This window comes from Loxodonta africana, chromosome 5 (genome assembly GCF_030014295.1).
Source record: "Loxodonta africana isolate mLoxAfr1 chromosome 5, mLoxAfr1.hap2, whole genome shotgun sequence".
NCBI lineage: Eukaryota > Metazoa > Chordata > Mammalia > Proboscidea > Elephantidae > Loxodonta > Loxodonta africana.
In genome coordinates this window covers 108,649,500-108,674,349 of record NC_087346.1, presented here as the reverse complement: position 1 = coordinate 108,674,349, position 24,850 = coordinate 108,649,500, and the positions used below count along the sequence as shown (strand labels likewise).

Genomic DNA, 24,850 nt, shown 5'->3' with positions numbered 1-24,850 from the left:
GCCAACTTGACCTCACAGTCATATATAGAACACTCCACCCAACAGCTACAAAGAACACATTCTTTTTCAATGCACATGGCACATTCTTCAGAATAGACCACATCTTTGGGCATAGAGCAACCCTCAACAAAATCCAAAACATTCAAATAATACAAAGTATCTTCTCTGAACCACAAAGCCTTCAAAGTAGGAATTAACAACAGGAAGAGTAAGAAAAAAAAAAAAGGAATTACATGGAAACTGAATAGCACCCGGCTTAAAAAACACTGGGTAATAGAAGAAATCAACGATGGTCTCAAAAAAAATTCCTAGAATCAAACAAGGATAAAAAAAAAAAACACATCATACCAAAACCTTTGGGACACAGCAAAGGCAGCCCTCAGAGGTCAATTTATAGCAATAGATGCAAACATCAAAAAACAAGAAAGGAACAAAATCAAAATATTAGTTACACAACTTGAACAAATAGAAAGAGAACTGCAAAAGAAGCCCACAGCCACCAGAAAAAAGGAAATAATAAAGGCCAGAGCAGAAATAAATGAAACAGAGAATAGAAAAACAATAGAAAGAATCAACAAAACCATAAGTTGGTTATTTGAAAGGATTGACAAAGTCAACAAACCACTGACCAAACTGACAAAAGAAAAACAGGAGAGAGAGCAAATAACCCAAATAAGGAATGAAATGTGGGACATTACAACAGACCCAACTGAAATAAAAAGGATCACAACAGAGTATTATGAAAAACTACACTGCAGCAAATTTGAAAACCTAGAGAGAATTGACAAATTTCTGGAGATACACTACCTACCCAAACTAACACAAAATTATGCTGAAAATCTGAAAAGACCAATAACAAGAAAAGAGATTGAAAAGATAATTGAAAAAAAAAAAAAAACTCACAACCAAAAAAAGCCCTGGCCCAGATGGCTTTACTGGAGACTTCTACCAAACATTCAGAGAAGAGCTTACACCAGTACTACTCAAAACTATTTCAGAACATAGAAAAGGAAACCATACTTCCAAATTCATTCTGTGAAGCCAGCATAACTCTGATACCAAAACCAGGCAAAGACGCCACAAAAAAAGAGAATTACGGACCACTATCTCTCATGAATATAGAGCAAAAAATTCTCAACAAAATTCTAGCCAATAGAATTCAGCATCATTCAAAAAAGTAATACACCTTGACCAAGTAAGATTCATACCAGGTATGCAAGGATGGTTCAATATTAGAAAATCAATCCAAGTAATCCACCACATAAATAAAAGGAAAGAAAAGAATCACATAATCATCTCAACCGACGCAGAAACGGCATTTGATAAAGTCCAACACCCATTCCTGATAAAAACTCTGAATAAAATAGGTATAGAAGGGAAATTTTGCAACATAATAAAGGGCATATATGCAAAACCAACAGCCAACATCATTCCCAATGGAGAGAGGCTGAAAACATTCCCCTTGAAAACAGGAACAAGACAAGGATGCCCTTTGTCACCACTCCTATTTAACATTGTGTTGGAAGTCCTAGCTAGAGCAATAAGGCAAGAAACAGAAAGAAAGGACATCCAAACTGGTAATGAAGAAGTTAAACTGTCCCTATTTGCGGATGATATGATACTATACTTAGAAAACCCAAAAGACTCCAGAAGAAAACTACTGGAACTAATACAAAGATTTGGCAGAGTTGCAAGATACAAGATAAACACATAAAAACCATTTGGCTTCCTATACACCAGTAAAAAGAATGATGAAAATGAAATCAGGAAAACAATACCACTTATAATAGCCCCTAAAAAAATAAAATACTTGGGAATAAATCTAACCAGGGATGTAAAAGACCTAAACAATGAAGACCACAAAACACCGCTGCAAGAAACCAAAAGAGATCTACATAAATGGAAAACATACCATGCTCACGGATAGGTAAACTTAACATTGTGAAAATGACAATTCTGCCTAAAGAGATTTACAAATACAATGCAATCATGATCTAAATACCAACAACATTCTTTAAAGAGATAGAAAAACTTAACTTTATAAGGAAAGGGAAGAAGCCCCAGAGAAGTAAAGCACTTGTCTTAGTTATCTAGTGCTGCCATAACAGAAATATCACAAGTGGATGGCTTTAACAAAGAGAAATTTATTTCCTCACATTCTAGTAGGTTACAAGTCCAAATTCAGGGCATTGTTCCAGGGAAAAGCTTTCTCTCTGTGTCAGCTCTGGAAGAAGGTCCTTGTCCTCAATCTTCCCATGGCTGAGGAGCTTCTCAGGAGCAGGGATCCCATGTCTAAAAGACGCACTCTGCTCCTCGTGCTGCTTTCTTGGTGGTATGAGGTCCCTAACTCTCTGCTTGCTTCCCTTTCCTTTTATCTCTTGAGAGATAAAAGGTGGTGCAGGCCACAACCCAAGGAAACCCCCTTTACCTTGGATCAGGGAGGTGACCTAAGTAAGGGTGATGTTACAATCTCACCCTAATCCTCTCAACATAAAATTACAATCACAAAATGGAGGACAACCATACATGGCCTAACCAAGTTGATGCACACATTTTCCGGGGAACAGAATCCAATCCATGACATTCCACCCTTTGGCCTCAAAAAATCACACCCTTGCAACATGCAAAACATATTCATCCCATCATATCATAGCAAAAGTCTTACCTCCAAGTCCAAAATCCAAAAATTCCTCTTCATCTGTGAAATCTAGAATACAAGTTATCTACTTCCAATGGTACAGTGGCAGAATAGGCACAAGGTAGACATTTCCATTACAAATGGGAGAAACTGAAGGGAAAGAAGGTAAAACAGGTACCAAGCAAGTCAGCAGAACACATTACATTAGCCCTCAAAGCTTTGAAAATAATCCTCTGTTCTCTGAGACAATTTACACAATAACCCTGCCCTCTAGCCTCTAGGTGTTGGCCACACTCTCCACTCTCCATATTCTCAGGGGAGGCCTCCCGGCCCTGGGCTTCAGCCCTGCCTTCCAGGCTCCCTGGAACTGCAACTGTGCTCCCTTGACTTTAGACACACCATTCTCCTAGGCCATCTGAGTGACAATTCCACCCTTAGAAACACCAGAGGCCATGGCTCCACCCTTCGTAACCCCTGAGGTCATGGCCAAACCTTTTGATGCTAAGGCAGCCCGGCTTCTTGTGTTGTTTCTTCAGCTTCTGCTTCCTGGTTTCTTGGCTTCTCGGCTCCTTGGGCTTCACACCCACATCTCCCTTGTTGGGGCAAGTGTTCCAAAGCTCAGTAGCTCCACTGATAAGTGTCCAGAGGCACCCCACTCTGCCAGGAAGCCTTCTACACACAGGCATTCAGTTTTCTCACTCTGTGGGTCGGCTCCAGCGCCGTCTTGTGCTGGTCTTCTGGTCCTGCTGCTGCTGGTTCTCTGCTGTTGCTGCTTCTCTGCCGCTATAGGTTCTCTTTTGCATTGGTCCTCTGCTGCTGTCACAACTCTATCCATTCACAGTTTCAAAACCACTTCCACATTTTAGGTATCTGTTAGAGCAGCACCCCACTCTCTCGGTACCAAATTCTATCTTAGTTATCTAGTGCTGCCATAATAGAAATACCACAAGTGGATGGCTTTAACAAAAAGAAATTAATTTTCTCACAGTCTAGTAGGTTACAAGTCCAAATTCAGGGTGTGAGCTCCAGGGGAAGGCTTTCTTCTTCTCTGTCGGCTCTGGAGGAAGGTCCTTGTCCTCAGTCTTCCCCTGGTTGAGGAGCTTCTCAGGTGCAGGGACCCTGTGTCCAAAGGATGCACTCTGCTCCTCGTGCTGCTTTCTTGGTGGTATGAGGTCCCTAATTCTCTGTTTGCCTCCCTTTCCTTTTATCTCTTAAGAGATAAAAGGTGGTGCAGGCCACACCCCAGGGAAACTCCCTTTACCTTGGGTCAGGGAGGTGACCTAAGTAAGGATGGTGTTACAATCCCACTCTAACCCTTTCAACATAAAATTACAATCACAAAATGGAGGACAACTACACATGACCTATCCAAGTTGATACACACATTTATGCAGGGCCATAATGCAATCCTTGATGCACTATTGAAGAAGAATAAAGTAGGAGGACTCCCATTACCCGACCTCAGAACCTACTATACTGCTATGGTAGTCCAAATAGCCTGGTACTGGTACAATGACAGATACATTGACCAATAGAACAGAACTGAGAACCCAGATGTAAATCCATCCACTTATGGTCACCTGATCTTCGACAAGGACCCAAAGTCTATCAAATGGGGAAAAGACAGTCTCTTTAACAAATGGTGCTGGCAAAACTGGATGTCCACCTGCAAGAAAATGAAACAGGACCCATACCTCACACCATATACAAAAACTAACTCAAAATGGATCAAAGACCTAAATATAGAGCCAAAAACTATGAACTTTATAGAAGAAAAAATAGGATCAACACTAGAGGCCCTAATACATGGCATTAACAGGATACAAACCACAACCAACAACACACAAGCTCCAGAGGATAAAATACATAACTGGAATCTTCTAAAAATTAAACCCTTAGGTTCATCAAAAGACTTCACCAAAAGAGTAAAAAGAGAACTTACAGACTGGGGAAAAAAATTTGGCTATTATAAATTAGACAAAGGTATAATCTCTAAAATCTACCAGAAAATCCAACACCTCTGCAATAAAAACACAAACAAGCCAATTAAAAAATGGGCAAAGGAAATGAACAAACACGTCACCAAAGAAGACATTCAAGCAGTGAACAGACACATAAGGAAACGCTCATTTCTACCCATCAGAGAGATACAAATCAAAACCACAATGAGATACCATCTCACCTAAATCCAATGGGGGGCTCTTGAAAGAGTAGGGGCAAGGGAATGACACAATCCAATTTGTGTTTTTAAAATATCACTTTGGTGGCTAAGTGTAGACTGTCTAAGCACTTATATAAACCATTCTATTTAATACACACAGAAATGCACACAAACAGACCCGATGAAGTGGTTATTATTACTCTCGTTTTAAAGATGAATAAACAGAGGATCAGGAAGGCTAACTAAAGTGCCCGAGGGCTTATAACTAGTAATTGGCAGAACTGTGATTTGAATCAGGTTTAATCTGATCCCAAGATTTTCAAGAGTATTCTCTGAACCCGATCATAAAATGGGCAAAGGACTTGAATAAACATTTCACCAAACTAGAAATTCAAGCGGCCACCAAACACGTGAAAAGATACTCAGCATCATTAGCTGAGATATGCAAATCAAAACCACAATAAGACACCATTTCACTCTTTCACTCCCACTATGATGGCTAAGGTTAAAAAAAAAACTTAAAAAACAGAAAATAACTAATGTTGGTGAGGATGTGAGGAAATTAGAACGTTTATCCATTGCTGGTGGGAATGTAAAATGGTACAGCCATTGTGGAAAACAATATGGTAGTTCCCCACAAAACTAAAAATAAAAACCCAGTGCTGTCGAGTCTATTCCGACTCATAGCGACCCTATAGGACAGAGTAGAACTGCCCCATAGAGTTTCCAAGGAAACTAAAAATAGAACTACCATGTATCCCAGCAATTCCACTTCTAGGTGTACAACCAAAGACTTGAAGGTAGGTTCAAATAGAGATTCGTATACCAATGTTCATTGCAGCACTATTCACATTGCCAGAAGATGGAAACAACCTAAATGCCCATCAACAGATGAATGGATAAAGAAAATGTGGTACGTACATACAATGGAATACTACTCTGCCAGTAGGAGAAACGAAGTCTTGATACATGCTAAAATGTGGATGGAGCCAGAAGACATTTGTGAATAAGTCAATCACAAAAGGACAACTAGTATATAACCTCACTTATATAAAAAGGGAGCCCTGGTGGCACAGTGGTTAAAAGCTTGGCTGCTAACCAAAAGGTCAGCAGTTTGAATCTACCAGTCGCTCCTTGGAAACCCTATGGGGCAGTTCTACTCTGTCCTATAGGGTCACTTTGAGTCAGAAATAACTCGACAGCAATGGGTTGTTTTTGGTTGATTTATATAAAAAAGCAAGAAAAGGAAAATGTATAGAGAACAAAGTTCATTAGTGGTTACTAGGGATGGGAAAGAGGTGGAAAAGGAGGGTTAATGATGATGGAAACATCACACTGATTAAGGGTACTATTACACAGCTGATTATTGTAATTGTTGTTAATAAGTTATAAACCAGTAAAAAGCTGCATTGGTAAAAGTTGTGTGACAGATATTTTACCACAATAAAACACAAAAAAGTAGCTGCTAAGGTTGATTATGTACCCAAAACACCTCATGGGATTTGGTTCTTTGGTTTGGAGGTGTTGGGTTATAGTTTCATGGGACATCCCAGTTAAATGGTCTAATAGCATGTTTAGTACTTGTGTTCTAGCTACTAGTTCATTACGTAGTGCCTGGGGTCTTAAAAGCTTGCAAGGACCATCGAGGCACAGCAATAGGTCTCTATTCTCCTGGAGCAACAGAGAAAGAAGGAGAGTCAGATGTAAGAGGAGGATATGAAATGTGTGGCTAATTGCCTCTATGAAAAACTGCCTCCTTAACCATGAGACCTGAAGAACTGGATGGTGCCTGGACCATTTTGATCAAAGATTCTGTAGAAGAATCCTGATCAAAAGGGGAAAAATGCAGAATGAAATTTCAAATTCTTATGGACTCCAGAAGCTATGAAGGTTGTATGAACCCCTGAAACTATTGCCCTGAGTTAACCTTAAACCAAAAATATCCCCCCAAAGTCTTCTTAAAACCAAACAATAGTTTAACTTAACTAGCCAAAGACGTCTGCCTTAGGCATTATGCTCCTATAAGATCTACATGGGGGAGGCGGGGCCAAGATGGCGGATAAGGTAGACGCTACCTTGGATCCCTCTTGCAACAAAGACTCGGAAAAACAAGTGAATCGATCACATACATAACAATCTATGAACCCTGAACAACAAACACAGATTTAGAGACGGAAAATGAACAAATACGGGGAAGCAGCAATTGTTTTCGGAGCCTGGAGCCAGCGTCCCAGTCAGGTAACCTTTGGCGCCCGATTTAGGCCAGGGCCCAGGGGAGCTGATGGCGCAAACAAGGGGCGCAGACCCAACCCCCTGAACTCACCCCGGGAGGGGGCCCAGCCGGTCCACGAGGGCGGCGTGGTGACGCAGCTGGTGGAAGAAGTCCCCCGGAGGCAGTGACTGGTCTTGGAGCTGGTAGAGCAGCGTCCAGCTGGGGAATCTTGCCGCCGGGCTTTTGACTGGGCGCTGTCACGGCACAAGCACGGAGAGCTACTCCACTCCCCTGAACTAACCCCGGGAGGGGGCCCAGCCGGTTCTTAGAGGCGGTGCGGCGACGCGGCAGGCCGGACGAGAAGTCCCCGGGAGGCAACGACTGATTTTGGAGTTGGGAGAGCACCGTCCCAGCAGGGGAACCTTGACTTTGGGCATGGGACTGGCAGCGGAGGATCTGACCGCGGCTTCAGTGGGCCAGATCCCTGGGGGCAATCTCCACACAGCCAGCACACATAGGCGACACGCCCCTAGGGAATCTCAGATAAAATAGTCATTCCAAGCAAGACAAGCAACTCTGGCTATATTCTGAGGTGCTACTCTCCTATCTCTCTGATCCCTCCCCCACCTTCCCCAGGCGGCTTCATTAACATTGGAATTTCCTGAGCCAGAGGGAGAACGGCTCCGGCTCCACGGTGGCTTTGCTTCCCCCCCCCTTTTTTTTTTCCTTTTGGTCTTTTCCTAACCCACTCTTCCAGCCTGAGAGAAGGAAACACAAAAAACCCAGGGACCAAAAATCCACCCCTAATTGGACTAAAAACACAGAACCAGCTACAGCCAAGCATATATGATCCAAATCTCAGACTTTCATCCTTACAGGGAACAAGATGGCGGTTATAATCCAAAGGCAGTTCTGATAGGGATCTGAATGCATTTTTTTTTAGCGGATTTTCTGGAAAAACTAGTTTCCCAGTGATGGCTCGGAGACAGCAGTCCATATCAAACCACATAAAGAAGCAGACCATGACAGCTTCTCCAACCCCCCAAACAAAAGAGTCAAAATCTTTCCCAAATGAAGATACAATCCTGGAATTATCAGATACAGAATATAAAAAACTAATTTGCAGAATGCTTCAAGACATCACAAACGAAATAAGGCAAACTGCAGAAAAAGCCAAGGAACACACCAATAAAACAGTAGAAGAACTCAAAAAGATTATTCAAGAACATAGTGGAAAAATTAATAAGTTGCAAGAATCCATAGAGAGACAGCATGTAGAAATCCAAAAGATTAACAATAAAATTACAGAATTAGACAATGCAATAGGAAGTCAGAGGAGCAGACTCGAGCAATTAGAATGCAGACTGGAACATCTGGAGGACCAGGGAATTAACACCAACATAGCTGAAAAAAAATCAGATAAAAGAATTTAAAAAAATGAAGAAACCCTAAGAATCATGTGGGACTCTATCAAGAAGGATAACTTGTGTGCGATTGGAGTCCCAGAACAGGGAAGGAGGACAGAAAACACAGAGAAAATAGTTGAAGATCTTCTGACAGAAAACTTCCCTGGAATCATGAAAGATGAAAGGATATCTATCCAAGATGCTCATTGAACCCCATTTAAGATTGACCCAAAAAGAAAAACACCAAGACATATTATCATCAAACTCGCCAAAACCAAAGATAAACAGAAAAATTTAAAAGCAGCCAGGGAGAAAAGAAAGGTTTCCTTCAAGGGAGAATCCATAAGAATAAGTTCAGACTACTCAGCAGAAACCATGCAGGCAAGAAGGGAATGGGACGACATATACAGAGCACTGAAGGAGAAAAACTGCCAGCCAAGGATCATATATCCAGCAAAACTCTCTCTGAAATATGAAGGCGAAATTAAGATATTTACAGATAAAAACAAGTTTAGAGAATTTGCAAAAACCAAACCAAAGCTACAAGAAATACTAAAGGATATTGTTTGGTCAGAAAACCAATAACATCAGATACCAGCACAATACAAGGTCACAAAACAGAATGTCCTGATATCAACTCAAATAGGGAAATCACAAAAACAAATTAAGATTAATTTAAAAAAATGCTCATAACAGGGAATCACTGAAGTCAATATGTAAAAGATCACAATAATCAAAAACAGGGACTAAATACAGGAGGCATTGAACTGCCATATGGAGAGTGATACAAGGCGATATAGAACGATACAAGTTAGGTTTTGACTTAGAAAAATACGGGTAAATATTAAGGCAACCACAAAGAGGTATAACAACTCCATAACTCAAGATAAAAGCCAAGAAAAACATAACGACTCAACAAACATAAAGTCAAACACTACGAAAATGAGGTTCTCACAATTTACTAACAAAAACGTCTCAGCACAAAAAAGTATGTGGAAAAATGAAATTGTCAACAACACACATAAAAAGGCATCAAAATGACAACACTAAACACTTATTTACCTATAATTACGCTGAATGTAAATGGACTAAATGCACCAATAAAGAGACAGAGAGTCTCGGACTGGATAAAGAAACACGATCCGTCTATATGCTGCCTACAAGAGACACACCTTAGACTTAGAGACACAAACAAACTAAAACTCAAAGGATGGAAAAAAATATATCAAGCAAACAATAAGCAAAAAAGAAGAGGAGTAGCAATATTAATTTCTGACAAAATAGACTTTAGACTTAAAGCCACCACAAAGGATAAAGAAGGACACTACATAATGATAAAAGGGACAATTGATCAGGAAGACATAACCATATTAAATATTTATGCACCCAATGACAGGGCTGCAAGATACATAAGTCAAATTTTAACAGAACTGAAAAATGGAGATAGACACCTCCACATTTATAGTAGGAGACTTCAACACACCACTTTCGGAGAAGGACAGGACATCCAGTAAGAAGCTCAACAGAGACATGGAAGACCTAATTACAACAATCAACCAACTTGACCTCATTGACTTATACAGAACTCTTCACCCAACTGCTGCAAAATATACTTTTTTTTTCTAGTGCACATGGAACATTCTCTAGAATAGACCACATATTAGGTCATAAAACAAACCTTTGCAGAATCCAAAACATCGAAATATTACAAAGCATCTTTTCAGACCACAAGGCAATAAAACTAGAAATCAATAACAGAAAAACTAGGGAAAAGAAATCAAATACTTGGAAAATGAACAATACCCTCCTGAAAAAAGACTGGGTTATAGAAGACATCAAGGAGGGAATAAGGAAATTCATAGAATGCAACGAGAATGAAAATACTTCCTATCAAAACCTCTGGGACACAGCAAAAGCAGTGCTCAGAGGCCAATTTTTATCGACAAATGCACACATACAAAAAGAAGAAAGAGCCAAAATCAGAGAACTGTCCCTACAACTTGAGCAAATAGAAAGTGAGCAACAAAAGAATCCATCAGACACCAGATGAAAACAAATAATAAAAATTAGAGCTGAACTAAATGAATTAGAGAACAGAAAAACAATTGAAAGAATTAACAAAGCCAAAAGCTGGTTCTTTGAAAAAATTAACAAAATTGATAAACCATTGGCTAGACTGACTAAAGAAATACAGGAAAGGAAACAAATAACCCGAATAAGAAACGAGAAGGACCACATCACAACAGAACCAAATGAAATTAAAAGAATCATATCAGATTATTACGAAAAATTGTACTCTAAGAAATTTGCAAACCTAGAAGAAATGGATGAATTCCTGGAAAAACACTACCTACCTAAACTAACACATTCAGAAGTAGAACAATTAAATAGACCCATAACAAAAAAAGAGATTGAAACGGTAATCAAAAAACTCCCAACAAAAAAAAGCCCCGGCCCGGACGGCTTCACTGCAGAGTTCTACCAAACTTTCAGAGAAGACTTAACACCACTACTACTAAAGGTATTTCAAAGCATAGAAAATGACGGAATACTACCCAACTCATTCTATGAAGCCACCATCTCCCTGATACCAAAACCAGGTAAAGACATTACAAAAAAAGAAAATTACAGACCTATATCCCTCATGAACATAGAGGCAAAAATCCTCAACAAAATTCTAGCCAATAGAATTCAACAACATATCAAAAAAATAATTCACCACGATCAAGTGGGATTTATACCAGGTATGCAAGGCTGGTTTAATATCAGAAAAACCATTAATGTAATCCACCACATAAATAAAACAAAAGACAAAAACCACATGATCTTATCAATTGATGCAGAAAAGACATTTGACAAAGTCCAACACCCATTCATGATAAAAACTCTCACCAAAACAGGAACTGAAGGAAAATTCCTCAACATAATAAAGGGCATCTATGCAATTTTTATGCAAAGCCAACAGCCAATATCACTCTAAATGGAGAGAACCTGAAAGCATTTCCCTTGAGAACGGGAACCAGACAAGGATGCCCTTTATCACCGCTCTTATTCAACATCGTGCTAGAAGTCCTAGCCAGGGCAATTAGGCTAGACAAAGAAATAAAAGGCATCCGGATTGGCAAGGAGGAAGTAAAATTACCTCTATTTGCAGATGACATGATCTTATACGCAGAAAACCCTAAGGAATCCCCCAGAAAACTACTGAAACTAATAGAAGAGTTTGGCAGAGTCTCAGGTTATAAAATAAACATACAAAAATCACTTGGATTCCTCTACATCAACAAAAAGAACATCGAAGAGGAAATAACCAAATCAATACCATTCACAGTAGCCCCCAAGAAGATAAAATACTTAGGAACAAATCTTACCAAGGATGTAAAAGACCTATACAAAAAAAAACTACAAAGCTCTACTACAAGAAATTCAAAAGGACTTACTTAAGTGGAAAAACATACCTTGCTCGTGGATAGGAAGACTTAACATAGTAAAAATGTCTATTCTACCAAAAGCCATCTATACATACAATGCACTTCCCATCCAAATTCCAATGTCATTTTTGAAGGTGATAGAGAAACAAATCACCAGTTTCATATGGAAGGGAAAGAAGCCTCGGATAAGCAAAGCATTACTGAAAAAGAAGAAGAAAGTGGGAGGCCTCACTCTACCTGATTTCAGAAGCTATTATACAGCCACAGTAGTCAAAACAGCCTGGTACTGGTACAACAACAGGCACATAGACCAATGGAACAGAATTGAGAACCCAGATATAAATCCATCCACATATGAGCAGCTGATATTTGACAAAGGCCCAGTGTCAGTTAATTGGGGAAAAGATAGTCTTTTTAACAAATGGTGCTGGCATAACTGGATATCCATTTGCAAAAAAATGAAACAGGACCCATACCTCACACCATGCACAAAAACTAACTCCAAGTGGATCAAAGACCTAAACATAAAGACTAAAACGATAAAGATCATGGAAGAAAAAATAGGGACAACGTTAGGAGCCCTAATACGAGGCATAAACAGAATACAAAACATTACCAAAAATGATGAAGAGAAACCAGATAACTGGGAGCTCCTAAAAATCAAACACCTATGCTCATCTAAAGACTTCACCAAAAGAGTAAAAAGACCACCTACAGACTGGGAAAGAATTTTCAGCTACGACATCTCCGACCAGCGCCTGATCTCTAAAATCTACATGATTCTGTCAAAACTCAACCACAAAAAGACAAACAACCCAATCAAGAAGTGGGCAAAGGATATGAACACACAATTCACTAAAGAAGATATTCAGGCAGCTAACAGATACATGAGAAAATGCTCTCGATCATTAGCCATTAGAGAAACGCAAATTAAAACCACAATGAGATTCCATCTCACTCCAACAAGGCTGGCATTAATCTAAAAAACACAAAATAATAAATGTTGGAGAGGCTGCGGAGAGATTGGAACTCTTGTACACTGCTGGTGGGAATGTAAAATGGTACAACCACTTTGGAAATGTATCTGGCGTTATCTTAAACAGTTAGAAATAGAACTACCATACAACCCAGAAATCCCACTCCTTGGAATATACCCTAGAGAAACAAGAGCCTTCACACAAACAGATATGTGCACACCCATGTTTATTGCAGCTCTGTTTACAATAGCAAAAAGCTGGAAGCAACCAAGGTGTCCATCTACGGATGAATGGGTAAATAAATTGTGGTATATTCACACGATGGAATACTACGCATCGATAAAGAACAGTGACGAATCTGTCAAACATTTCATAACATGGAGGAACCTGGAAGGCATTATGCTGAGCAAAATCAGTCAGACGCAAAAGGACAAATATTGTATAAGACCACTATTATAAGATCTTGAGAAATAGTATAAACTGAGAAGAACACATACTTTTGTGGTTATGAGGGGGGGAGGGAGGGAGGGAGGGAGAGGGTTTTTTTTACTGATTAATTAGCTGAAAAGAACTGCTTTAGGTGAAGGGAAGGACAACACTCAATATATGGAAGGTCAGCTCAACTGGACTGGACTGGACCAAAAGCAAAGAAGCTTCCAGGATAAACTGAATACTTCAAAGGTCAGAGGAGCAAGGGCGGGGGTTTGGGAACCATGGTTTAAGGGGACTTCTAAGTCAATTGGCAAAATAATTCTATTATGAAAACATTCTGCATCCCACTTTGAAATGTGGCATCTGGGGTCTTAAAAGCTAACAAGCGGCCATCTAAGATGCATCAACTGGTCTCAACCCACCTGGAGCAAAGGAGAATGAAGAACACCAAGGTCACACAACAACTAAGAGCCCAAGAGACAGAGAGGGCCACGTGAACCAGAGACCTACATTATCCTGAGAACAGAAGAACTAGTTGGTGCCCGGCCACAATCGATGACTGCCCTGACAGGGAGCACAGCAGAGGACCCCTGAGGGAGCAGGAGATCAGTGGGATGCAGACCCCAAATTCTCATAAAAAGACCATACTTAATGGTCTGGATGTGACTAGAGGAATCCCGGCAGTCATGGTCCCCAAACCTTCTGTTGACACAGGACAGGAACCATCCCCGAAGACAACTCATCAGACATGAAAGGGACTGGACAGTGGTTAGGAGAGAGATGCTGATGAAGAGTGAGCTAATTATATCAGGTGGACACTTGAGACTGTGTTGGCATCTCCTGTCTGGAGGGGAGATGGGAGGATAGAGAGAGTTGGAGGTTGCCAAAGTTTTCACAAAAGGAGAGACTGGAAGTGCTGACTCATTAGGGGGAGAGCAAGTGGGAGTAAGGAGTAAGATGTATATTAACTTATATGTGACAGACTGACTTGATTTGTAAACGTTCACTTGAAGCTCAATAAAAGTTAATAAAAAAAAAAAAGATCTATATGGGATCAAATTGACAACACCAAATAGAAAGATTAGATATGAACCTTAGGGGACAGAAAAAGTGAGAATGGTTACACAACTCAAAGAATGTAATCAATGTCTCTGTATGGTACATGTAGAAACTGGTGAATTGGTGAATTGGTGTATTTTGTTGTGTATATTCTCAACAACAACAACAAAATAAATAAATTTTAAGAAGTGTACTCTGAAGCTTCCAGGTTAGAGTAAATTCTTTCACCCTTGGTAAACACATGTAATATACAATTTGGGGAAAATTTAGTCCTTTTAAAGGCATTCATTGGAGGAAACTAATTTGATCCTTCCCACAATCCTATAAGGATTGAGTACATTACATAAGAAAACTGTTTTGTAGTTCCCAGGTTTGAGGTATAATATTTAATCATCCAGACTGACAAAGAACTTTCATTTCATTGGTCTATACATTAAGAATTTCTGCTAAGGGACCTAGTGACAAATCTATACTCCAAGGAAAAGTCAATACCCAACACGCCAAGTTCTAAATGTTAATACCTCATTTCTCAGGCACACAGTTTCTCTGCAACATACTAGAAGATAGTAGAAGATATTAGAAGAGTGAAATGACAGCAGTCATTAAGTTCTTCTGGTTGCCTTTGAGAAGGAAAGCCAAGGCTAGGCCTTCCAGGCCGTGTTATCCCAATTTTAGCCTTGATAACTTTACAGGTTTAAACAAAGTGGAAAAGAATCATAGCTACACATCAAAAGTATGTGACTGCAATACCTGCTTCCTCTAGCTATTTGTAGAGAGAGTTTTTTTTTTTTTTAAACATATTTTTAAGCTATCTGTTATGGATTGAATTGTCTCCCCCAAAAGATATGGTGAAGTTCTAATCCCCAGTACCTGTGTACGTGACCTTATTTGGAAATAGGGTCTTTGCAGATGTTATCAGTTAACACGAGATCATACTGGAGTAGGGTGGTCCTAATCCAATATGACTGGTGTCCTTACAAGAAAGGAGAAGAGACACAGAGAGAAATATAGAAGATGGGCATGTGAAGACTTCGGGAGAGACTGGAGTCATCAGCAAGCCCACGAAAGCCAAGAATCATTGTACGTCATCAGAAGGTAGAAGTACGGGACAGATACTCTCTCAGAACCCTCAGAAGGAATCAGCAGGGCCAATTCCCTGACTTCTGACTCCCAGCCTCCAAAACTGTGAGACAATAAATTTCTGTTCTTATAAACCATCCAGTTGGTGGTACTTAGTTATTGCACTTCTGGGAAACTAGTACACTATCCCTTCCAGCCCACAGATTCTCAGGGCTGCCCAAATGGATCGTCAGTTAAATAAACCCAATCCATGGACAGAGTAGAACTGCCCCATAGGGTTTACAATGAGCCGGTGGTGGATTCATACTGCCGACCTTTTGGTTAGCAGCTATAGCTCACCATAGCTCTCAACCACTGCGCCACCAGGACTCCAAATAAATTATACTCTACTTGAATTAGCCTGTTTAACAGTACATGATATATACACTTACTAAAAGCAATCACAGTCTAATGTAGAAATTGTAAAAGCTCATTATTAAAATATATAATATAGTTCAGGAGTATCTGCGATCTCAAAGAAATCAGGTTAAAAACTATGCCATTTCTACATCTCATTATAATCTTTTAAAATAAGATTTTAAATGTTACTCAGTAGCTCTTTTCTCTAGTGATGAAATATAAGCAATTCTCCAGTATTTGAATAGTAGAGAAAATGAGTATTGTGGATTATGCAAAACAGTGAAAAATAAGAAAAAAAATGTGTTTGACTTTAGAATTCTTTTCTACAACACATTTTACCATTCTGAATTTATTTTGCTGATTAAATTTAGCTTGCACACACTCAATGACACCAAAAAACACTGGTCCGAAAGTATAGTTATAAAATTAAATGTCATAACAAAAAATAGGATAAGTCTCTAAAGGATACCTGCAAACTGACTATAAATTATTATCTATTATAAGAGAAAATGAAAAACTCTCTTATTAGAGCACTTCTCAGAATGAACCAGGTCAAGAGAAAAACAAATTTTAACCTAAAAATGCCCTGAAGACCATGAGCACATTAACTAGAATTTCACAGCTGATTTAACTGGGAGTAGAAGTTGAATTATAATAAAGAAGATGAGCAAAATGAATTTAGAGTCTCCTGGCACTGGGTTTTTTGGGGGGGAAGCTAAACGTACTCTCTTTTATTGTCTTACTTAATGGGCACACATGAGCCCAAAGAGAAATTAAAGCAAAGAGATATGTGTGAAACTGTTTGAAAATATGCAACACATCAGAAGCAGAAACAGAAACAGTGCTGGAATCCAGAAGCCTAGAGAAATCCAATTAATTTTCTTTTAATCCAGTTATTATTCGACATTTTTTGCAATCCTTTATTACTTAGCGTATGTTGGTTAATAAATACTTCTGTGGTCCCAGTTTCACTAGTACTAGCCCTCCTTTTCAGTTTGCTGTTTTGTAACTATTGCTAACACTTCCTGAATTCTTTGTAAGAACAAGGCACTGTTTCAAGCCCTTGGTGCCATTTAATCCTCACATGAACTTTGTAACATAAGTACAACCGTGATTCCATTTTACAGACTAGGGGACTGAGACATTGGGCTCTATCGCCTACTCTCTCAACCACTGTAGTGAATTGAATGATGGCCCCCAAATGGTATGTCCATAGCCTATTCCCTGGAACCTGTGAATGTTACCTTATTTGGAAAAGGGTCTTTGCAAGCGGATTAAGTTAAGGATTTTGAGATAGAGAAATCAGCCCAGATTATCCCAGTGAGCCCTAAATCCAGTAACAAGTGTCCTTAAAAGAGACAGAAGAGGAGAAGGCACACACACACACAGAGAAGGCGATGTGAGACTGAGGCAGATGTTGGAATGATGTGGCCACAAGCAATGTCTGGAGCAACCAGAAGTGGAAGAGGAAGGAAATGAATTCTCCCCTAGATCCCCAGAGGAGCTCTGCCAGCTTGAGATTTTGGAACTCCAGAACTCTGAGAGAAAAAAGTTCTGCTATTTTAAGCCACCCAGTTGGTGGTAATTTATATGGCACCGCACCATACTGCCACACTTTTGGGAACATAAAGGAGGCCTTGACTCCCATCCATATTTTAACCTAACAGCACTTCTCTCTTTTGACTGTGAAAGCGCCCTCTGCAATTCATTCTTCCTCGTCAAACGATTTCCTGAATACTGTTGTCAGTGGCTACTACTTCACTTATCTCTACAATTTACATCCTACTGTTTTTATTCTACCTGGAAGCTGTGACAACGGGCGCTTTTTCCAGCAAAAATGAGTGCCTTTGCCCTATTTAAGGCATATTTTACACGCTAATTAAATCAATGCAATAACATGAAACCTATTTACACTTGAAAATGCAGTTCATTTAAAACATTACTATTCTGAAAACGTCCTAATATTCTAAACCAGGAAATAATTAATGTTATATTTGAATATGCATCCCCAGGTGGTACAGTTCAGCACTTGGCTGCTAACCAAACAGTTGGCCATTGGTGTCCACCCAGAGACATCTCAGAAGAAAGTTCTCGTGATCTATTTCTGAAAAATCAGCCATTGAAAATCCTATGGAGCACAGTTCTACTCTGACACACACGGGGTTGCCATGAGTAAAGTCAACTTGATAGCAACTTTTTTTTCTTAATTTATATGTGAATATGTATTTAATACATGCTTTGAAATGAAAAAAAAAATGTATTCTTAGTATCTCAGATATCCCATGACATACTTTTCATTGACTATTCTTATTGAAAATTATCTCTAATCCTATTTGATATCATGCTGGATACTCTCTGCCCCTCTGCATCTGCTCTTCACCCTCCTCGCCTTGCTTTGGGTCCCAGTGTTGACCGGGAAGGACCACATCAATTGTGCTCCCCTGCCCTCTGGTTGTGGGTGAGTCCAGTTAAGGGGGGCACTAGCAGAAGAGTGTGCAGGAAGAGTGTGAAGTCAGGGTATTTATTTACTCCTTCTTCTATCTCCCCACAGGACTGCAGGGTTGGCAATGACTGTGCTCCTCTGCCTCGGGCCACAGTACCTTCGGGAGATCCCGGCCATAGCTACAACTCTCTCCAGACACCACTTGTCCTTTTCCCCTTCAGAACTTGGGTAGCACTGCATCCCCTACAGCTACTCCCTGGTGCCTCCACATAGCTTGTTCTCTTAATCTGCCCACACCTCCATAAATAGTCTTTTCATGAAACTCTTTTCAATCACCCCTTTAAGTGTGCTGTCTTCTTCTGCCAGATCATCACTGAAACGGCCATTGAGTATCCCAGCTGATAATATCAATCTACCTTACTGAATAATTTCTTCCCATAAATAAAATAATTCAGAGTTTTCAAAAACTGTCTAATTTAAAAGAATCACAAGCTGCTATGACTAGTGCAGGGGTGTTTTTCTCATTTAACAACACCAGAAAAAAAAAGCAATAGCTTGAGATCATTTTGTTCCTCTCAGATACTTCTGCTACAATTGACTCTTATCACTGAATGATTTGGGTTCCAAAATACCTGTCATCGCCATCACTGATGCACTCAGGGAACGCGAAGCTACAGCCAAAAAGCATGATATGCTGATAGCAACTGAGGCGATGGAGGTACGTGAAGAACTTGAGGAACTTCTCCATTTCCATATTTTTGACAATTGAGAAGAAAGGTGTTAGCGTGGTGTGGTAGGGCAGCATCTGACATTGGCTGTGGGTGATATTCATGCAGGCACCTGAGAAGTCAAGACAATTAGATTTAGGAGCAGACACGTCAGAATTTAATGGTTAAAAACTCATTTATATGACAAGTTAGTATGTTCATAAGATAAAATATATTCTGTAAGTAATAATGATTATATATATATTTGTATTTATATATATATAATCATTTACCTATATACATACCTGTAAGTGTGTATGTACATGTGTTATAATGAAAGCAAGCTACCAATATTTACAGAGAGAGAGAATCTGTGACCTGGCTAAAGGTGGGGAAAAATAGGCACTCTCATACATACACTGAGCTACCCTGGTAGCACGGTGTTTGGCAGTTCGAATCCACCAGCCACTCCTTGAAAACCCTATGGGGCAGTTCTACTCTGTCCTATAGTGTCGCTATGAGTCGGAATCAACTCAATGACAACGAGTTTGATTGGATTTTGGTCTCATACATAGGTGTGGGGATATAAATTGGCAATCACCTTTTTGGATCATAGTTGGGCAGAGCAAAATGTATCTAAAAAAATAAAAATCTTTAAAACATGCATATCTTTTGACCCTGTAATTCCATTCCTAGAAATTTATCCTATGGAGATAATTATAGAGCATAGAAGGATCTTCATCTCTCCATTGTTCACAATTTTCAAAAAGCAGGAATCACCTAAGGGAATTGGTTTCAAAAATTAGAGACAAATAACAGAATACTTAGCTCAGCTATCAAGATGGCTTAAGAGAGTATTTAACCACATGGAGTGATGCTCATAATGCAGTAAATAAAAATAGCAAGTTGTGAAACAATTTGTATGCAATGATCCTGTTTTTAAAAACGCACGTTCATCCCAGATGTTCCAATCCTTCTTATGTCAACAGTTTAGATCAGCTCAGAGCCCCTGTCTTCATTTTCTTTCATAACCAGCTCTTCTCCTGGACACCATGCCGTCTAGTCTTTCCTTCTCTTTCATTCCAGAAATTTACATGATTGATCTTGTATAAACCAAAAGTATAGCATGGGTCCAAATGATTGGATTTTAGGCGACATATTTTTACGTTTACATTTCTCTGTTTTTTACTGGTCTAAATAAAGATCTATTACTTTTGTAAAAAAGAAGACATTAAAATCTTGTTATTGTTGCTACTTAAAAGCAGAATCTTCAGGCTTTGGAAAAGCAGTGGAAGCATTTTCCCGACACAATGTAATTCCCAGTCAAAGAAATGGAGGAAAAAGCCTCTCCAAACATAACACTAATTCCATTTTAATAAAAACTATTTTAAAAGATAGAGCTGCATCTCTGTTAAAATAGCCAAGCTAACTCTTCAGTCTGCACTGCAGAGCAAAAAGTTTGAAGGATTTCCAAGCAGAAAGCGTCATTCTTTCAGATAGCATCACTTCAGTCTTTACTTCTGATCCTCTCATTGTCTTTTCTAGGTCTCCTCATAAGCACAGTTCCCAATCTTACTATGCTTTCAAACTTTCTGAAAACCTCCCAACCCCTGTAGGAAGCCTATCACCAAACATCTAGGTTGTAGCCATTATTAGCTCAAAGTCTTACACTTCATGAAGAAACACAGTTCCCCATTGTTAGGTATATCTATTGATCATTCAAAATGTGCTGAGCTCAGAGGGGCATAATCAAAACATGGTTACCGATTTCAAAGACAGCCAAAGACATTTGGAATTTCCAAAGACTTTTAGAATTTTTCAAAATACAAAGTAGGAAAGGAGAGAATTAGAAAGGAAGAAAAATCCAAAAAAAAAAATGCAGACAGATCACAAATAAACATATATATACATGAATTTGGCTGCTAACTGAAAGGTCGGCTGTTCAAACCCACCCAGCATCTCTGCAGGAGAAAGACTTGGCAATCTGCTACCATCTAGGAAACTCTGTGGGGAAGTTCTACGCTGTCACATGAGTCTCTAAGTATTAAAATCACTCGATGACACGCCACAAAAACAGCAATAACATACATGAAGTCAGCTTCACATAAATGCTAGGGCTGGGGGAATATAGTAGTGATTGGGGCCAACTGATGGTGTTTGGGGAAAGCTTCACAAAGATGGCACTCAGCTAGTATAATCAGGGAAGTTAAAACATATTTCAGTGTGGGAGGGCATTTTAGGTGGAGAGAATGGTACAGACAATGGACTTCAAAATGACACAATTATGTGCATTATACCACAAGCAGAAAAGCTTGCTTATAAGAGCTAAAAGTAAATTTTTCTCTATGAAAAATATGAAATAATCTGCATAAAACTTAGTCTCAAGAAAACATGTATTGAGCACCAACACAGGTGACAAGATATATCTATTTCATATATGAGGAAACCTAATTTCAGAAAAGATAAGACAACTACCAAGGCTTGCTTAGCTAATATGTGGCCAGGCCCGAAGCCTGTGTCTCCCGAGAAACCTCCATTTGGAGCCACTCCAGGCTACAGGGGAAGGGAGTTGTTATGTTAAAAACAGTTCTTAAAGGAGATCATTCTGAACATCCCATGAAAAGAAGGGGCTAAAATACATATAGTGATATAACACAAGGTCTGTATTTATATTATGGATCCCTGGTGGCACAGTGGTTAAGCACTCAGCTGCTATCTGAAAGATTGGCAGTTTGAATCCACCAGGCACTCCTCGGAAACTCTTTGAGGCAGTTGTTCTCTGTCCTATAGGGTTACTATGAGTCAGAATCAACTCAACGGCGACAGGTTTGGTTTTTCTCTTTTTTGGTATTTCTATTAATACATGGTTCACACACATATACTGATCACACTTCATAATTAGTTTTATCTGATACTGTTTTCTTTAGAGGTAATCAGCTTTTGAGTTTATATTTTTACACTTGGTAGTAGACCATGTTTGAAACATTTAGATGAGCAAAAGGCTCATTCCCCTCATATAGCTGAAGAAAACACTGAATATTGAGAGATCATTTGAAAAATCAGGATAGAGAAGGAAATCGTATTTTGGTTGGCTGTACTATGTTCATGGCAGTGTGAGTTGCATGAAAGAAAAAAAGATATTTCCCCCTCTAATAGTTAATTCCCTCGGGAAGAGAACCTATACTCAGGAAATGATAAAACAGTAGTATGAAATCTTAAAAATATGTATGTATCAAGATAATTGTTATAAACATAAATGTCTTATTTGTATACTGGTTTACAGTTTTCCAAAGTACCGCCATATATACTATAAAATTCAATCCTAATAATATAATGCCTATTCTTTCATTTTAAGTGAAGAAAATGGGGCTTTTATTGTGGGTGGTTGGGTGGATGGGTGGGATGGACGGATGAATGGATAGATGGATGGATGCATACGTAGGTAGATAGACCGACAAAAGTGATTGGTGGAAGGGCACAGAGTCAGTAACAGAACTGGGACTGCTACTCAGGTCCCCAACCTCTTAGGGCAACATTCCTCCCACTACCCCATAGCTGTCAGAAGCACAGCAAATGCTCATGGAATTCAGAAGAGCAAGAAGTTAATGTAGGGTGAATGATTAGGGGAGATTCAATGAAGAGGAAGAACTCATTTTGGCAGCTGAGAGAGATAAGGTCTGGATTGGCAAAAGGCAGGAAAAAAAAGGTACTACTGGTAGAGAAAAATACACTACAAAACCCTAGAATCATTATTGCATGTGGCAATGAAAAACTGAAGAAATCGATTCTGGGCAGAGAATTCAACAAACTTGGCTGAGAATCTGCTAATACCCAACAACCTCTGACTCTTGACTTCATAACCTTCTCTATTCAAGTAATCAGGTCAATTTCCTATTATCCCTCCTGTCTCAACATGTGTGTCCAATGTTATTTTTTCCTATAATGTCCCATTGTCTTTGAAATATGAAATTCTAGGATTGTATTTCTGCACGTTCTCACCAGGGGCAATGAGTTTTCATAAACCGGCTACGTGCTGTGCACCATATGAAGTCATGCAAAGATGTAAGTTCCCCACATCTCTGTGGGGAGTGGGAAGGGCGTTTTTGGAAACGGACTCATTTATTGTCCCTGCTCCATCTAACTCGGTTTTCATACGGTGGGGGGGGGGGGCGGGGGCGGCGGGAGGCAGTTTATTTTTGTTTTCTGAGAACTTACTACTGAATCAATAGAATTAGAGGTCAAGATTGCTATGGAAAAATATATAAAAAATACAATGGGTGTAATTAACTTTAGTGCTCCTATAAACATCATTATTCAATGTGCTTTTTCTTAAATAGCAGCTACTTCAGTGGGAGAGTGGTGAAGTGAATTTAGAAACAGATCAGAAAGGGAAAAACGGTCTGGTGAGACACAAACACTCTTATAAGCACCTCAATTCTAAAACATCATTGCTAGTAAGACATTCACCGATTTAATCATAAATTTTCAGAGTACGTATTGATGACGAGACAGGTTCCCGTTAAAAAAATTAAAATACGAAAAACAAAGTGTTGCTTGGAATTGAGGAGATGGGTTATTGATTATTACTATTTTCTTAACCAGACTCAATAGTTTTCTAGATCTATCTCGATCTTTCTATATTCATATCACATTACTAATATTTGCGAAGAGACTAAAATTAGAGAGGAAAGATGGATCTGTTGTAGGAATTTTCCTTGTGTTCATTTAGAAATGATGATAAATTCTCTTTTGTCTATTTCTGGGATTAGATAATGTGAAGTTAAAAATTCCTACTCAGATGATAATCTGTAAATGTAAAAATAAAGTAAGGATCCATGATTAACTTTTCTAAAAAAATGTACACTCAGAGGTCCTGAATATCTCATTTTAAAGTGAGAATACTCACAGCCAATCTCATTTAGTAAAGCATCTTGGGAATAGTTATAAAAAAAAAAAGGAGGGGTACTGATTCATTTACTACGCATTTCCACACTGAGTTTTCACATTCGTGGTTTTTACAACACTCACACTCTCTGCCATCCCTGACTTAAAAATGATCCCACTTTCACTCAGTGCAGTATACTAAATACTTGTATCTGGTTTTGACTTGCATGCTATTTATTACAACAGTGAATTCTTTTATAAAAATTAATATCCTTAAAATCAAATAGAAAATCACTTTTTAAATAAAAATGCAGCAGTAACTGAACCACATTGATGATATCACATAACAACGTTATTTGACAGAACTTCTCAAATTAAAAATCAACTTTCTAAAGTATTTTGTTACCTTTTGTCTAATGTTCCAACAGGAAACCTTAGTAATCTTTCTTCCTATATACAATCGCACGTTTAATTGGAGGGCTCCAACTAAGGGTTTCGTTGCATCCAGAGGCAATATTCTATCAGAATGGGAGTTGGTTTGCCCTGATTTACCTAAATGGACTCATTTTAATTCATGGATTTGCCTGTGGAGGCTTCTGCATTTGAGTGTCTCACTTCCAGATTCAGAAAATTCTGAGGTCATTAACTGACAGTTCTTTGTACACAGCCTGTTCAGGGGCTTGGGGAGAAAGTTTACGGCAGGGTTGTTCTTCACAAGTTTTCCATGTTTATTCCTCTCATCTGTACTGTCATTAATTTTGTTGCTGCTTCCCATATGATATTGGTTAGTACCACCTCTTTAGTTTAAATCCTAGCCTTTTTCTTCTTTCACTGTTTTGAACTTTCTCACATTCACCACTTTTGTCTGCAGGCTTTTGTCCTCAATATTTACTGAGCAACTATAAAACTCTTGGCATTGTTCTCAGTCCTTTCACATATGTTGATTCAGTTAGCCCTCCTTGAAAGTTATTATCTCTTTCACAGCTGAAGAAACAAGGCTAAGCAATTCCCCCAAGTTTCA

At 39.0% G+C, this 24,850-nt stretch overlaps 1 protein-coding gene across 1 annotated transcript in view; it reads right to left on the bottom strand.

Moving 5' to 3' along the window:
- CORIN (corin, serine peptidase) overlaps window positions 1-24,850 on the bottom strand; it is a 321,033-nt gene that overhangs the window by 202,657 nt on the left and 93,526 nt on the right. Inside the window, exon 4 of the mRNA XM_023555029.2 lies at window positions 18,871-19,078. Within this exon, the coding sequence (XP_023410797.2) occupies window positions 18,871-19,078 (208 nt within the window). The remainder of the gene's footprint in view (window positions 1-18,870; window positions 19,079-24,850) is intronic.